Consider the following 17,355-nt stretch of genomic DNA (forward strand, 5'->3'; position numbering starts at 1 on the left):
TTGTCAGATCTCACGGAACTGCTGACCATCACATTCAGGGAGTTCAGTGCTTTCCAGAACTGTCAGCAATTGCACACCAACTATGGTAAACCCCTGTCTATTTTATGCTCACTTCTCAGGAAGAGGTGATTGCAATTTGCAGTTGATTTTTAAAATTCTTGTCCTTAGTCTTGGATGCCTTCATTCATGACCAGTGCAGCCAGGGCAGCTGGTTCTGGCAAGCAGGGCAGGCTTTGAGCAACCAGCCCTCCCAGGGATGCCAGGACGTGTGACACCCCATGTACACACCACTCATGTGACAGGGACACCTGGATTTTGGTTATGTTGGGAAATGGGGTATGCAGACCCCAGAAAGAATGAAGGCATGAAATGCCTTGCTATAGGTATCTGTAACCAACTAACCAGTGTATTTGCATAATCTCCCAAAGTCATGCTTTGAGTCCATAGCTGTAACATTAATTATTGTAATGTTTAAAACTTACAGTTTGCATTTTTATATAAAGTTAAAAGAATAAATTAAGTGCTGGATATACAATTAATTCTATATCATGTTCCTTGGTAGATTGAATTACATGTTTCATGAGAAATGCACCCTTCAGATTTTAAAACATAACATTTTTTCTACAATTCTGATTTCTGTCTCTTGCTTCTTTTTCTTTGAACAGTTTATGAAGAACCAGAAGACCCCAGTAACAGATCATTTTTTTCAGAAATTATCTCTTCAGTGTCAGATGTCAAATTCAGTCACAGTGGTAGATACATGCTTACAAGAGATTACCTCACTGTCAAGGTTTGGGATCTGAACATGGAAACAAAGCCTGTAGAAACATACCAGGTAGGAATCTCCTACTCTTAAAATGCAACATTATAAAAGGATCTCAGTGTTCAAAAAGTGAATGTTTCTGTAAACTTCTCATAACCTTATCTAAGAAGCAGCAAGCTAAGAGAATTAGTCAAGGTGGTTAAAACCCTCACAGTGGCATCCTTATAGCAGGAAAAGGGCAATTGCAGCATTAGTAAGGAAGTGTAAAGCCTGGGGAGTCAAGGTAGCACTCCCTGTGGATTGGGCTCTTGAAAGAAATTATTATTCTAACAAGAGAAATCATCTCTTCATTTTGGCATCTGCTTTCAAATGATGTATTTGACTACTAACATTTAAAAGGAACCGAGGAAGAGATTTTGTGTGTTGCTTAGCACTCTGCTCCTGGTGGGACTACTGAAAGTTTACACCTTTGGCATTTCAGAATTACTTTTTACAACTTGATCTGTGTGTTTCTCCCCTGTGCCCAGCTCTAGAAGTGCTCCCTGTTAAACCCTGGCATCACCACTGACACAGCAGCTCACAAATGCCAGACAGACACATCTGCTTGCCGGAATTCATTGAGATATTATCCAGACAAAATGCCAGTGGCTCCAGCCAGAGCTAAGTTTGTACTCTGACATCTGTTATGTTTGGCAATAGAGGGCTGAGCTTACATTTTTTGACTCTGGCTTGAAGAAGGAAAATATGTCTGTGACACAGAAACTGTTTGTTATGAAAATGCAGTAAGAAAAAAACCTGTTAAGTTACCTAAAAAAGTGTATGCAAAGTAGGAAAAATGCCATTCATCCAGCTTGTGCTGCTTACTGAGAGACAATCCTGTGGCAGTGCTGAATAGGTCCCTTGTTTTCTGTGTCTAAAAAATAGCAGGTGGCATACAGTAATTCACAGTAATTATAATTAAGATTGGTTTTAAAAAACTATGATGAGAATTTGGTAGCATTTCTTGTCAAAACAAGCAAAATTTTCCAGTATTTTTTAGCTAGCATTTAGTAGACAAGAGTGGGCCCCAGTGTTTTTCAATGCATCCATAACATTTTGGTGGATAATGTTCACTGTTCACTGCTCAATGTGTTAATATTGGAAAGTCTGAGCCTGTTTACCTTTAAGTCTACAGAACCGGGTTTTCTCTTAAAATGGCTTTAAATGCTGAATGTGTTAGAAATGTTGATATGCTGTGAAAGTGGAGTGGGAGGGTAAGGGTGAGACTATGTTTTATAGAATAGAATAGAATCCCAGTTTTGGGGAGCTTAGGTAATATATTACTTTATACCTATGCTAATTTAGTAGGCAGCCCTGTCCCTGGGGAGGAATAGCTGGTCAAGCCAACCTGTTTGTCTTGATTTTGACACCTGCTTTTATTTCCTCATGCAGGCAGCTGTGAAACAAGCTGGTCACTTTTAAATCAGTCTGGCACTCAACAGGAGGGCCAATTAAAAAGTTTTATTTCTTCATGCTGAGATGGGGAAAAATGAGTACTGATAATTGCAGTCAGAAGTTTGTAGAAAAAAAAACAAAACAAGACCCACAACAACAAAAGCCCTGATATAATATTAAAAAAATACAGAAAAATATAACAGTCTTCTTAAATATTTGATTGCCTTTCAGTTTCAAATATTTATCCTTGTAAAGAACATACAGATGTGTTGCTGGGCATTGCACTAGACTGAAGGAGAATCTGGAACTAGGGGCCGTGGAAGCCAATAGCACAGGATTCCATAGGATTCATGTGATCCAAATCTTCTGAGAACCTTTCATGTTTTTAAGCTGCAGAGAGTAGAGAATTCTTTCCTGAGAAAAAGTGGTTTAAATTACTCTCTTAAATAATTTGTCTTAGAGATATCTCTCTCTTTCACAAACCTAAATCTCATCTACAAACTTGGCAATTTCTCAAAAGGTTTTTTTGGGGTAGATCACTGTAAGGCAGCAAATAAACCTAACGTTTTCAGTTATGTATCCACATAATTACGATGACAATACCTCATAAAAAGATTAAAAGCTGTTCATTAAAAGATTGATTTTCTCATTTCATCCACTGCATGGTAGGATATTGCCTAGCTGCAATAGTGAGGGTCACAACAGGAGATTTCACACAGAGTTGTAATAAAGAGCAGAGTCCATAACTGTACTGCTTCATTATTAGCTTCCAGTTTTAATATTAAAAACCTGACACACAAGAATTAATTCCTCATACAGGTTCTTTTTCATATCAGTGCTGTGGCTCAAACAATGCTATTGCATAGAGCAGCTGCTGCAGCCCTGCTGAACACATTATCTGCTGACAGTGTTTCAACAAGATTTTCTCCTGTTTGTTTCACACAAAAGCAAAAAGGGCAGGGTATGGTCAGTGGACAGCACTAAGAGAGCAGTGCAGTGGAATGGCCAGAGCTTGAGTGTTGTTGCAAGGCAGCCCTGCCTGACAGGTTACTCTCCTGATACTGCCAGGTGAATTACCCCAGCAGAAACCTTGGGAGCAGCAAGGTGAGCACATTCATAGCTGGAAATAGCTTGATCCACTTTAGGCAGGGTCTGTAGCACAGGGATTTGGACCAGTGTGTCACCTGCCAGTGGAATTCCTGGTTGTGTGTATTCAGTCCCAATAAAACAGGTCCCTGTGTAGCTGTGTTGCTGTGTTAGTGCAGAGCACAGAAGGAGCTTATTGTTGGATAATTCCATGAGGGTCAGATGTTGCAGTGAAGAAAAGGTCCTTTGTAATTAGTGAGGAATGAGTTTGGTTTGCTTTCAAGTATTATTGATATGTGGTAAGAACAAGGTGTAACAGACAAGGCAAATCTGATCTTCCCCTCAGTTGGTAGAAGCAGATGAATATGCAAACAGTGAAAATTAAGTGTTCCTTACAATTAGTTTTTCCCAGTCTCTCTGAGGGTCTGAATGTGCTCAAATGTGGAACTCAAAAGGTCCACACAAAGAACAAGGTGGTTGTCCAGGGCAGTAGGGTGAGTCTGACAGTCTTGACAAGGTAAGACATCTGAGAGAGGCATTGCAAAATCCTTTTTGACAAAGCTGATAGAAAGGCACAGCTCCAAGCTGTGGACTTGGACACACTTTGCAAAGGGTGTGTACATGACAGTGGTCATGACAGACGGCTGCTGGAAATGGTAACAAGAGAAAAACCTAGAAATGACAGTCAGGGAGGGAAATGTGATTGACTTCCTTCTGCCTTACCCAACCTTTCTATTTCTTCCAAATGTTGGGAGCTCACAAACATGACAACGGAAAGAATTCCAGTTCTGTAACAAATTACACTGCTAACACAAAAAGGTTTTAAGTAAAGAGAAAGGGAAAGGATTTAATTAGAGAGTGTAGGAGACTGCATCAATAGTAGGTGTTCTGACCTATTGCTCACTGTGATGGTGCATTTAATTGTGGAATGTTCTATCTGCCATTTGCCAATTAATTCCTGTATAAGACATCTGTTAATGAGCAGTTCAGTGTTCATTTATTAATGAAAATTGATCCATAACCAAAATTTATAATCCTTAGTAATCTTACATTACAAATATTCTTTGGATACTGTACAATTTGACTATCAAAAATGGGTAAGTTTAAAGAAAATCTAAGTGAAAGTTCATTGTGCCTCATCTGGTCTTGGCAGAAGCTATGTTACTAGAAGAAATGTTTGTGCCCTCAGGCCAGAGGAGGATGCTGGGCATCCATGAGCAGGAACTGGACTTGCAAGAACCTGTAACTTCAGAATGACAGAGCTAAATTACCCGTGGGCCATTGGATCGGTGTATTTCTCCAGGAGGTCACCTACACATCTTTGTTTTACACATTCTACAACAGCTGAAGAAAATATCAGGAGTGGAAGTGCGTTAGTAAATTGATCTAGGCAGGGATTTTGTACCTTATTATTTCCTTATGAAATAAACCAAATAATCCAAAAGAAAAACAAATCAAATTAAGCAAAAGACTGAAACAGTTTGCATGAGATCTCTTTATGGTAATCCTTATTCAGAGATGTGTGGACTAGAGGAGAGAGATCTGCTGGCTACTCTCACTTTTATAGTTAGTAAGTGAGAATTTGCAATGTTGCTTTTAAGTCTCAGCCAAATAGGAGAAATCCTTGGGCTAAATTAGTGTTCTTATTTGGAACCTGTGCAACTGCAACCTTGTGCTGTATTTGACTTCTAAAATACCTTACAAAAATAAATGTCATACCATAAAGGTTCTTTTAATAGAGCCAAGTTATTTCTGCCATAAGTGAGAACCCACTTATCTTGGAATATGGCATTTTTGTTACTATTTAAATTAGATTTCTTGCACATTAATTAGCCCATCTAGGGTATCAGCTGGTGAAATGTCTCTGGGAATTAGGCTAGCACTGAGAAAATCACTCAAGCAGGAAACAAATATGTTGAAGAGGGGTGGTCTGCAGCCTGCTGAGGGAAGCCTGTTTTGTGCCTTCCTACAACAGTAATTCTGTAGCACCTGGTTAACTGGGCTGTGGAAAAGTACAGTTAGCTTCTTTGGAGCTTAAATGCAGCATCTTCTGCAGAGCTACCAATCTATGCAGCATATTTTGAAAGAGAACATGGGAGATTATGCAAAAAGTGAAAGGCTGGTTGTGCAGTTTTATATTTTCTTTGATTTCAAGAATAACAGTTATTTTCTTTAAAACAGGTCCATGATTACCTAAGAAGCAAGTTATGTTCCCTCTATGAAAACGACTGCATCTTTGACAAGTTTGAATGTGCATGGAATGGATCAGACAGGTAATCAATCCAACCTTCTCTCCATCACTGTCCTGCTTTGGCAAAACACCTCCCATATGATGGGGAGCAAACCAAAAGCAGTTACAGGTGATTATTTTCCACATCAATGTGCAAAATCACATTCCAGTGTTTGGGAAGATAGAAGATTTGGATGTTTGTGCAGTTGTGTCTCTGCCTTAGAAATGATGTGTGCCTTAATAACATTGGCTCGGGTCTTAAGGGAAAAAAACCCTTCAAATTATGTCCATCTTCATCCAAATCATAAATAGGCTGCAAAAGCTAAAAAGACTGATGCCAACTCACAAAATCCCACCAACACACTAAGGAAACTTACATGATCCTGTATCTGCACGTGAGCTACCTCAGAAATTCAGTTCCCTTACTGGAAATGGGTGTGAGGAAGGACCATCACAGGCACCCACTGATTCTCTACAAACTGCTGCCCAATGAGACTTCTGATATCTCCCTCCATCAGAGCAGTCCCTTTCCCTATGTACTGATGGAGAGGTTCTCTTTATCTTGGACATTGTATCTTGTTGAACATTTTAATGAGAAATGCTAGAGCAAGTCAGAGAGCTTGAGCAAGGATGGAGTGGGTTAATGCCCTAATGCTGGAAAATGGTGGCAGTGCTTTGTGGAGTAGGAATAAGGTACAGGAATAGCTGAGCAGCCAAGAGGACTGGGTTAATAAAAATGGATAAAATCCAAGAGTATAATGCAAGGTGAGGATTTTAGTTAAAAAAAGAGCAAAATCTTCATCTTAGCAGTTGGAAATAACTCCCAGGGACATTCATATGCTAGGTGACTTTGGAAGGGATTAGCAGTCTGCAAAATGCATGTGAAAGAGAGCACAGGAGCCAATATTGAGTGACACACAGTGACTCCTGGTTCAGCAGAGTTAGGAGCCAAGAGGCAGAAGTTTGGCACTAAGCCTAGAACTGCTCCTTCAGCTCAGCCTCTCATTTTGGAAAACAGTCTGTCTCATTGTATTGAAGCAGGCCTACCCACCCTGGAGTGGGCAAGGGCTGTGAAACAGGCAGTCTGAGACATCTGTGAAAGACAAATATGAGACTTGCTTGAATGGGCAAGACTGGGCTATCCAGCAGAGAAAGGAGTCATGGTGACATTGTGTTGGGCTCTTATTCAAAGACCTTTGAACTGCATTTACACATTTCCTGTCCTTCATCTCCAAGGTGGATGAACTAATCAAGCAGATGGACAGCTGCTCTAAAGGAGAGAGGCCAGGACTTTGGTTTTCATCAGCTTAGCAAAAGAGAAGCCAAGATTTTACTTGCTTGTAGTAAGTATACCAAGGAGATATACATAGGGAGGAAGAGAATCTAGCTAAGTGATAATGGCACAACAGCAGGCAGGTGTTGAGAGTCAACAGGTAGTTATAACCTGGAAATTAGAGGTAGTTCATACCTGTCCAAACAGTGACAAGCTGCCTTCCCATCCTCAGTGGTGCAGATACAAGAAACCCAACTGTTCTGGTGGTGGTGCTCAGGAAATTTGTGAAAGCAGTTATACGTTACTTTGGTTAAAATTACAGGTCTGAATTTGAAAGGGCAGAACAAAGTCTCTTCTAGTCCTGTGCTCCACAAATGCAGATCAGTGTTATGCTGTACACTGGTAAGGGGCACCTTCTCTTTGGACTACTTTCCTTTGCTCAGTTCCTCTGCCTGCCCAATGGAAAGATTCTGTCTTTGCCAAAAAATGAAACTTTACCCTTGTATCATTCATTATGCAAATGAAAATTCATATATATTCCATTATCTCTAATACCTGCATGCCAGAGTGATTTTGCTTTTGACAAAAATTAACTCAGCACTGAGTGTCCCTTGTGATACCAACTGCTGGCCATTTAAAATTACATAGATGGACCACACTGAGCAAAATACTTCCCAGATTGTTGTCACTGAAGCTTGGGGACCAGCTGTTGTGGCTTTGGTATGGTCAAAGACTGGAAATGACTCACAGAAAGTTTAGTGGAAGATCCAGGTTTTGGGGCTTTTCTCTGAAACTCCCAAACCAATGCATTTGTTTTAGCAGAGGATTTTCTCAGTGTGGTCATGGCTTGAATTTGGGCCTACTAGAAATACAAAATTTAATGCATTTATTGGAAAACAGACAGTACTGATTCCTCCCTAAGTCTGGCACAGAACAGCAGTGCATTCAAATAATGTAGATATTGGGGAACTTTGAAAAAGATCTAGGACTTTTCAGGTATTTACAAACCATTTTGCTTATCCTTGATGGGAATTCCTAGTGCATTTTACAGGTTGGGCAGCCAGTTACTCCCAGGCCTAGAGTCTCTCTCCTCTGGGCAGATGAAGTGCTGCTGTCCTCATTAGTGTGGTAAGACCACTCTCTGGATAGCTGCCTGCTAGTAATGGAATTCTTGTTCAATATCAGGGTTTAAAGTGAGTGTAATATTTTCATTCCTACTTGACAGATCAGAAAGATCAATGCAGGGAGTAATTATTAAGTGGGAACATTAGATTGTGAGGGCTTCATTTATTGTACTGCCCAGACACTGAGGTGTTATTAGTCATGCACAATTACCAAACCCGTCACCAAGCACAATGTGCTGCTCTTGATTGTAAGAAACTCTCAAGTAAAGAGTTGGCACTGGAAACATTTGACAAAAGAAAAGGGCTCTCTTTAATTTAGTTATTTCTTTTTAGGAGTCAGATGTATGAGAATTGATGCTCATTTTTTGATTCACTCCTCTGAGCTCCTTGCTTTATGAATATGATAAGTATTTCTATATGTTACCAGGACATTTTTTATTGGAGGATCATAGTCTAAATAATACTTAGGTACTGGTACCTCTTAAAAAACAGTTCATTTGAACAGTAAGGTTACTTAATTTGAGTCTCTTCCTATGCAGTTTTTAAAAAAGGACTATTACTAAAAGTAAAAATTCCATATTGATAATTGCACTCCATAGAGATGCTGCAGTACTTAGATTATTAATCCATCTACATAACAGTAATGACTGTAGTTCTAAATGTATTGGTTTTATCTTTTGGAGACTTCAAAGCTATAATGACAATTTATACTGACTGGATTGTTCAGTTAAAAATGAAAGTGTGTTTATTATTTAGGTGAAAATACTTTGTATTAAGTTTTGTCATTACTAAGAAGTTAATCTCTGCTGTGATAGAACCTGATGGTGAGGCTGTTCACAAAAATAATCAACATACATGAGCTCTGATTAGAACGTGATTGATGCTCAGTTACTCCAATGAGCAGGAACTAATACAATCAGACAGAGCTGATCTCATCTGCTGAAGGGCACATTAATCACTGTGTACTTTGGCAACAGTGGTCAGGGGAGGGAGCCAAGCAGGGGTCTCACACTAATTCATCCAGATGAGCATGTATTATCTGTAGTTGAGTATATTACACAAAAATCATGCTATCTTTATTGTGTATACATCATTACATGACTATGTAGAATACATGAGTTCTACTTATACAGCAGTTTAATTTAGCTCTTCCATTCACATCCAAAGTCAAGTCTTTTAATAAGGACCTGGAGGACACAGTTTTCTTCCCACTGTCAACAGCTTTCAGTTTTACCTTAAAAAAGAAACACTTTTGTAGCTTTTTATGTGGTAAAGAAGCAGGAAAAAAACCCCAAATAAAACCCAATTCGTTGTAATAGCAAGTGAATACCTTAGTTAACTGCTTTTTTTTTGAAGATTTCTAATGAATGGGTGTATAGGACCCCTGCCAGGGAGACTTCTAACTACCATCATGATAAGTGATATGCTGCAAGCAGATGAGTGAAGTCACATACAACTGTTCAGTCAGTCCTTTCCTACTGAACTGTCATTCATCACCCTGAATATCCATCAGCCTTCACTCTAATCAGGAGTTGGCAGATCCCATTGGATGAGATGTTAAGAGTCTATTCCTGTCTGGCAGCACACTCCATGCTGGAGAGCTAGAAGACATCATTTTGTTCTCGAAGCTTGGCATGTCAAATAAGAGCTTGGAAGTACTTGGGGATCCCTTGTTCATATTCCCAGTCTTATGCCAGCCAGCTGTACCAGGGTGCCACAACCCTGAATCCAAGTCAAGTGTCCCAAGTTTTTCTAGCAGGTTTAAATAAATTCCCCTCTTTGTGAGGGGGAGTCAGTGACTTTACAGCACAGCATACAGGAAAATTTCCCAGTATTTCAGGAGTTCATTGCTTGCAACAATCCTTCCTCCTTTCCTTTTGCTATAATAAATCCTCCATCTTATTCTTATTAAAAATGTTCTTTAAGAGTTTTTCTGGAATCAACTCTTCCTTCATTGGGTCAGCTTGTCATGAAACCAGATCTGGTGGACTTCACATGTTAATCCTAAGAGGCTGCAGATGTTCCGCTCTGCACTGGTACATGTGGCAGTGAAATACTGAAAATTTAGGGGCTCAAAATATAATTGGGAGACAGTTTCAGGTCCAAGAAAAGGTCTCTTTTCATGCTGGGTGCCTGAGGGACATCGTTGCTGATATTTGCAAGTGTGGGGCAGGCTCTGGTGGGAGCTGCTCTCTGAGTCTCCTCCCCTCTCACCTGCAAAGTCCAAGCTCTGCCTCTTGCCCCAAGGAATGATGTTCTGCTGCCACACCTGCACTGAGGGGCAGGGCAGCTGGGCTGGTTTTGTTTTTCTGTCACCCTTAAGCAGGGTGTGTGGGGGTCCTTGAAGCCCTGCTGAGCCTTGCTCTGTCCTGTCACACCATCCCATGGCTTCCATGGTCTCGTGAGCAATAGTGAATGAGGGGAGCTATGAAACAAGCTGAATTTCTCCAGACAGTAGGAATCTGCAGGTGAATAAAAACTTCTCTGCATCTGGGAAGACTAGTTTGGGCCAGAGGTAGCCCAAAAATTTTCAAAGAGCTAAATAAACCCACAAAAAAACCATAAACAAAAAACCCTAAACAAGAAAAGCAACACAAAGCAATGTGGAGCAAGTAACGGTTTGGTTTTTAAGCAAGCCTTAATTCCAGCAGATAGCCCAAATCTTCAGGGTAATCCCTGGCATCCAGGAATGCAGCTGAATGGAGCCATTTTGATGAAGGCCCTTGAGTGCAAGGATGGCTGCAACATGGATAACATTTAAGAGGTTGGCTTGAAGTATGGGAATAACAAATCTGAGAAACACCGAGATATGCCAGTTCTTAGTGACTGACATGTTTGATGAAATCTCATTGCCTAAAAAGTATTATGGAATATTTCATTGCAGGTTAGTAAAATGGTGAAAATCCTATTCAAATGCCTTTGAAGCTGATGAAGTAGAGAATTTGTTGACCACCCAAGAGAAGCAGAAATTTTTAGCAGGGAAAATCCCATACTGAATTATTTCATTTTAAAAAGTCACTAACAAAACCAAAATATTGAGACTCAGATGCTTAAAAGTATTAAAATAATTAAAGATGCTGAACCCATCAGTAGTTGAGAGGCTGCTTCTGTAGACCCTAAAACTCTGGCCCTAAATTAAACTCCAGTGGTACAATGTTGGTGTTATATTTAATAAAATCATTATCCATAGATAAACATCTGCTCCTTTTGGGTATTACTGTTACAGTGCAAACAGGAAGAACTCTATTCTCTCAAATCCTTTATTTCAGACAATTTTACAGATTGAAATTTTGTTTTAAGAAAAAACAACCCTACCTGAATTATTGCTGGGTACCAGATCAATGCAGCATAGAGTGAAGAAGCCTGAACTGAGTGGGAGGTGTAGAGTTAATGTTCTGCTAATTTGGGAACCACCTCTCCTGCCCAAATGAGCTTTGGTTCTTGGGGATTTGCTGTTTCCCGAGGTTTCAGCCCAAAGAAGGCAGGGATGCAAGCCAAAACACCTGGAGAGCCAAGCAAGTTGTCTGCAAGACTGGAGGGTAGGAGATGAGCAGAAAGGGTGAGCAATGAGACTTGCAGAAGTAAAACAAAGACTTGAAAGGGGTGGGGAAAGGAAGAGAGAAGCAGATAAGGCAGGTTTTTATTTTAAAGCTGTAGAGCAGGATTGATGGAAATGAAAGAAGAGGGGAGAATGAGGAGAGGGGGGAAAGGGAAACCTATCTGGAAAATGTGGTAAAGGCAAATCAGAATTGTAGGGAAGAAGAAGAAAAAGAAAAAAATAACAGAACCATGTCTAGGGAGGGAGTGAAAAGTCAATAAAAGTAAGGATTGCTCTTGCACTGGAGTTTTCCCTTTCACATTTTACCTTCTGTAAAAATATATTTGTTATTTCTGGTAAAGAAAAAGGAGGGGTAAGACTGGGCTGCAGTGACCCCACATGAGGGCTGAAGTTTGGCAGTGAGGTGCCTCAGATCACATCACTGATAAGCAACTGTGCCAGTGCAGGCAGGAGGAATCAGTAGCATTTTGCGGTGTCACTCCAAACACACATACCTGAAGGATTGCCAGGACCTTGCTTGGAGCAGATCAGGCAGAGGGAGCAGAGAATACTCGAGGTGCTCTGCAGAGCAGCCCTGTGCTGAGAGGGAAGCATTCCCTGCCTGGGGCAGCCCAGGAGGGTGAACTGGGGCTGTGTGAATGCATTCCTGGCCTGCAGGTGTGGGGTGTTTCTCCTTCTCCACTGGCTGGGCTGCAGAGGGGGAAATGCAGGTAGTGGTAGTCATGGTGCACCCATTGGGGTCTTTCCCTGCTTTTTTGTTTGGTTGGTTTGAGGGGTTTGTTTGGGAGGAGATGAGGTGTGGTGTTGTTTTATTTGGGTGTTTTTTTGTAATCATGCTGCCTGTGGCTGTGGTGTTTTGAGCTGGTGCAGTCAGGCTGCAGCTCAGCTCCAGCTGTCAGTGCTCCTCGGGGTGCACTGGGGTGTGTTCTGATTCCAAAATACCCCTGCAGGGCAGAGATGATGGTACCTCTGACCTTGTGCAGCACAGCTTGTTAACCTGCCTTCTGATGAGAATTAAAGGTGGAAAATTAGACAGAGCTTTTCTGGGCTGCTGCCTTACACACCTATGAAGTAGCATGGGCTGTTTTGAATGAGGGGCTTTGGCTTCTTGGACCAGCCTCTCCTGCAAGGGTTTTGTGCAAGTCCTTGTCATAACACTGCTGTGCAGAGCAGTGTCTGGGAATACTACATTGAGCTACAATTTATATTCCATTATTTAAAAAAAAAAATCTGTTTATCACATAGACTCCATTATTGTACATTGTATTTTCCTGAACAGGAAAAAATTGCAGGCTTACATCTAGTTTTCACTCTCTTTTATTACTTTAAGCAGCAGGTAAGGTTATAATCCATCTGTGTTTGTGACCTTGAACGAGAATGGACACTTTCTCATTTACATAATGCTGTTTTTTACTGAGCCATTAAACTGCAGAAAATAGGGCCAGCATGAAAAGTAGTCATCTACATATGTTAAAAAATAACTGCAGTAAATCCAACTGAAGAAAGCAGACTTTTAAAAATATACAAGAGTTCAAGAAATTAAAAAGCAAATGGACTGTAAAGGCAGTTTTACTGCAAGCAAAACCTTCTAAAATAAGACCTTTAACAAACACCTCTCTCTGCATTTGGTGCACTGGTACTCTGCCAGCATGAAAGCTGCTTCCCTGACAGTTCCCACTGCCACCGGGAGGGATGCTCCTCTTTCCCCTGGGAGCCACAGCTCTGCAGCCCGGGGCGCAGGGGTGCCCCAGCCTCATGAACCCGTTCCACAATTTTGCCTGGGGGAAAATATACAGATGGACTGCATCACAAATTGTGTGTGCTAGTGCTGAGCTATGAAATAACCTCGACTTTTTCATGTTACGAATAACCATTACAGCAGGAGCTGTAATGACCAGACATGGTGATTTTGAAGGAATGAAACATTTGATTTACTGCTGTTGATTCAATTTCTGAAATGGGCACTAATCTTGATCAATAGGCTTTCTTCAGCTTCTGGGATACATTTTATCAAGCTGTCACACTGACTCCTGTTTTTTAGCTTGTGAGGTTGTTAACTTGTGCCTTGCTAGGCAGGATTGCACCCAGCCTTTAGTGGGTGCAGAAGGAAAGGGAAACATCTCTGCAGGCAACCAGGGGCAGGTGCTGCTGCTGGAGAGCAGCAAGGAGCTCCCTGCCAGGGCTGGATGTGGACAAGTGCCCCCGTGCCTCCCCCAGCAGTCCCTCTCCATGGGACGAAGGCTGCAGGTGAGCTCCTGCCCAGGGCAGTGTGTGCTGGGTCTCTGTGCTGCACTCTCTGCTTCGCAGCCGTTCCCTTTGGCACTCCAGGGGCTGCACAGAGCTCGGTGTGGGATCAGCTGCCTTCAGGCTGCAGCATGGCACCAGCAGCCCTGGAAGCAGGGGGGAGCTGGGTGATCCCAGTGTGCAAACCCAGCACAGCCACTCCAGGTACCCTTTAGCAGCTCTGGAGCCAGCTCTGCTCCCATCCCCAGCTGTAGTCACAGCTCACATTTGTGCTTTTCCAGTGCATCATTCGTTTGTATTACAGTCACTCCTAATGGCCCCAAATGAGATCAAGGCAGCTCTGGCTGGAGGCTGTGCACACACTGTAAGGCACTCCTGAATGCAGGAGCATCTAATCCTGTCAGCTGGGGAGTGTCTGTGTGCTGGAGAGTGGGGCTCTCCTGTGCCCGTGAGCTCTCCAGTGTTCTCCCATATGCTCCACGTTTCCCTGGCCAGTCTGCTGCTCAACACAGATATCCCCCCCCAACAGCAAAGTGTGAAAGCAGCTGTCATTTATTGGAGATGGAGGTTTGTTTATTAATGCCATGCACGTCAAATATGTTCTTTTGGGCTCTATTAGAAAGGCAAATAGTTACTGATTGCCTGAGTCTTAAAACTGTGCAGCTTTTTCCATGGAGACTTGACCATTTGGGGTGGTACCCTCTTACAGAATGGAAATTCAGAACAAAACCACCCTGTTTGGGGCTGAGATAGGAGAGTAGAGAACAGCCCTGGTTTCACATATGGAAAAAGTTCACAGGGGATGAGCTTTCAAACAAGGCTCTGAAACCCATGATTATGCTAATCCAATAACCTGGGGGCCATGGATGAAATCCTGAATTCATTAAAGTTAGTGACAAAATATCCTCCCCTAGGGATAGAGGAATGAAGCAACTGGCAATCTATTATTTCAAACTGCAAGCTGACTAATGAGGTAATTTTTATACAGATCGAGGTATGGTTTTTGTCCCTTTCTCCCAGACCCAGAAATTTCTCCTGACTTGATGTTTCATTCAAACTTCATATAAGAGATGCCAGAATCCTGACACCAGTGTATTTATTTCTAAGAAGCATTGTAGATAAAAATTTTCATGATGTTTGGCTTGCAAGATCTGTGGCATCAGCAAGAAAAAGTTTCATCTGTAAAAAATTTACATGTGCAAATTCAGTGTGTTTTTTTCAGAACCTTTCAAAACACCCTTCTTTAAAATACATAATTATGTACTAAACCTTACTCTTGTATCAAAAGATTTTGAACTATGTGGGAAATTTTACAACTCTTTCTGGAATCATAGTTAAACTCAGCCACTATTAAAGATAAGGTTCTAGAGAAAGGGAAAAATCCTGAAATGTATGATCCTTAAGCACTCATAAAAAGCTGGAGGGTAATTAAAAATATCTTATTGAAACATGTTGCTTTTATTATCTTCTGATGCGATTCTGATGATGTCAGGGAGCAGACATTACTTGATGAACTGTAATTTTCATTGAGTAATGTGGGAGGGGAAGGCATTGGTAGAAGAAAACTCTTCATTCTGGGGAGCACTGGGAAAACCCCCTTTTTTCCTTACTCTTTCCCATCTGAAACCAGAAGACAGCTGACCCTAAGGTCAGAGTTGGCTGTCCTGATCCAGGCATGTTGATAGGCTTTGCACAGGCTGCAGTTTAAGTGCCTTTGTTGTGTCTCTCTGTCTGTCTCTCTGCAGTGTGATAATGACAGGTGCATACAACAACTTCTTCCGAATGTTTGACCGCAACACCAAGCGGGACGTGACCCTGGAGGCCTCCCGGGAGAGCAGCAAACCACGAGCCATCCTCAAGCCCCGCAGAGTCTGCGTGGGAGGCAAGAGGAGGAAAGATGACATCAGTGTTGACAGTTTGGACTTTACTAAGAAGATCTTGCACACAGCATGGCACCCAACCGAGAACATCATTGCTATAGCAGCGACAAACAATCTGTACATATTTCAGGATAAAGTGAACTCAGAAATGCACTAGATTTATCAATATCCCTCTATATTTACAAACCAGCCTCTTGAGAGTTGTAGAAGGATGTGATCTTCACAAAAATTGTGGCTTCTGTGGTGGGATTTGTAGGTTGCATCCTTTCATCCCTCAGCCTGTATCATTATTGGTGGCAAGCCAATTCTTTTCCATCACTGCAACTGTATGAGTAAAAGGCACGAGTGCAAATCCAGTACTGTGGTCTGTATCGGTTCCTTTAAACAAACAGGGATATTTATTCAGTTTAGGAGTGTTCCTGAGGAGGGCTGAGGCTCCTCAGCCCCCATCCATCCTTTTGAGGGTCTCAGTGGTTTGTGGTGCTCTGGTGCCCTTCCTGCTTTTGCAGTGCACAGCATTTACCACATTGTTAGAGCTTTTTGCCTCAGTCTCTTGTTTTTTTTTTTTTTTTTTTCCAGTGCTGTTTTCCTGTCTTTCAGTTAGGCTGAGCCTGTTTGAAGCAATGAATAGCCACATCCCTTTAGTGCATGTGGCACATTGGAGGGACCTCACGAGAGCTAGAGCTGGAAGCAGAATCCTGCTGGTGAAAAGCTGCCCCATCGCACCCATCCCAATCCTTTCTTTACAATACCCTCTTATTTATTTACTTATTTATTTATTTAACACATTGCTTTGTGCTTCACCTTCCCAAGTGACTAAGTGACAGACTGGTACAGTTACTCAGCCAGCTTATTTTAAGAAGTTTATTCTCCATGGTTCTCTTGCTCTATTTAAAACAATAAGTAGTATCTTCATTGTGTGAGGACTATTAAAAACTTGGCATTGCAACTCTGGAGGGACTGGCTGGTCAGACACAGCCTGGCAATTCACACACAAACCCGTGCTGCCATTTGGGGTTGGAGTTCTGGAAACCTTGGCTAGAAGTGCTCTCCTTGAAAGCAGCAACCAACTTGAGTGGGAACAAAGTTACACCCCTGCTAGACGCTTGATAAAGTCCCTTGTTTGTTGTTTGCAGGATGGTTGTGTTAATCCTGGCCTTTGGGGAATAAAGGAATGGTACTGTGAGAGGCAGCACCACTCAGTGAATTTTAACGCTTTGAAATGAGGCCACTTCTGGGAGACAAAGTTAGTCCTGGAGAAACACGAAAATTTGAAAAATCCAAACCTAACAAAACCTTCCTCCACAGAAATGCTGTTAGATCTCTGTTCTGTAATGATGAGTGAGATAAATGGAAAAGGGAAGTACACACAAAGTAGGGCATGCAGGAATGGTACCCGAACGGGCAGGAAGTCCTCTTAATCCAGGAAAAGAAAGTTCTGCTGCACCCTCAATAGCTCTGGCAGAAAATTCAATATCCCAAAGGATTCCTACTCTAACCATGAATAAAAGAGCACAACTCACATGACCTGTTAACCTGCCCATATTAAAACTCCTCAGAAAAAAAAGTCTTTAAGCCATTATGCACTGATTTCTTGGTAAGTGGAGAATGTACTGATGAAGGGATCTGCATGCTTTTGTATTTTGGTTTGTGGGAAGGGTGGGTGAAAATCTGCATACAAGAAATGAAAAAGCAAAGTCTAGAGCTTTTATATGACATCTCAATAACACACCTGAAATCTGTCTGAAGTTTTCTAGATCAA

General features: G+C 41.6%; 1 protein-coding gene across 10 annotated transcripts in view; it reads left to right on the plus strand.

The window, feature by feature from the left end:
• PPP2R2C (protein phosphatase 2 regulatory subunit Bgamma) overlaps positions 1 to 15,949 on the plus strand; it is a 187,745-nt gene extending 171,796 nt beyond the window's left edge. For all 10 annotated transcript variants that reach the window (XM_063157585.1, XM_063157586.1, XM_063157594.1 and 7 more), the window contains 3 exons: positions 666 to 835; positions 5,465 to 5,556; positions 15,459 to 15,949. In XM_063157585.1, coding sequence (XP_063013655.1) covers positions 666 to 835; positions 5,465 to 5,556; positions 15,459 to 15,750 — 554 coding nt within the window. In that variant the 3' untranslated portion in view covers positions 15,751 to 15,949. The remainder of the gene's footprint in view (positions 1 to 665; positions 836 to 5,464; positions 5,557 to 15,458) is intronic.
• Positions 15,950 to 17,355: the final 1,406 nt, after the last annotated feature.

The sequence above is a fragment of the Melospiza melodia genome, chromosome 5, assembly GCF_035770615.1.
Source record: "Melospiza melodia melodia isolate bMelMel2 chromosome 5, bMelMel2.pri, whole genome shotgun sequence".
Classification (NCBI taxonomy): Eukaryota; Metazoa; Chordata; class Aves; order Passeriformes; family Passerellidae; genus Melospiza; species Melospiza melodia.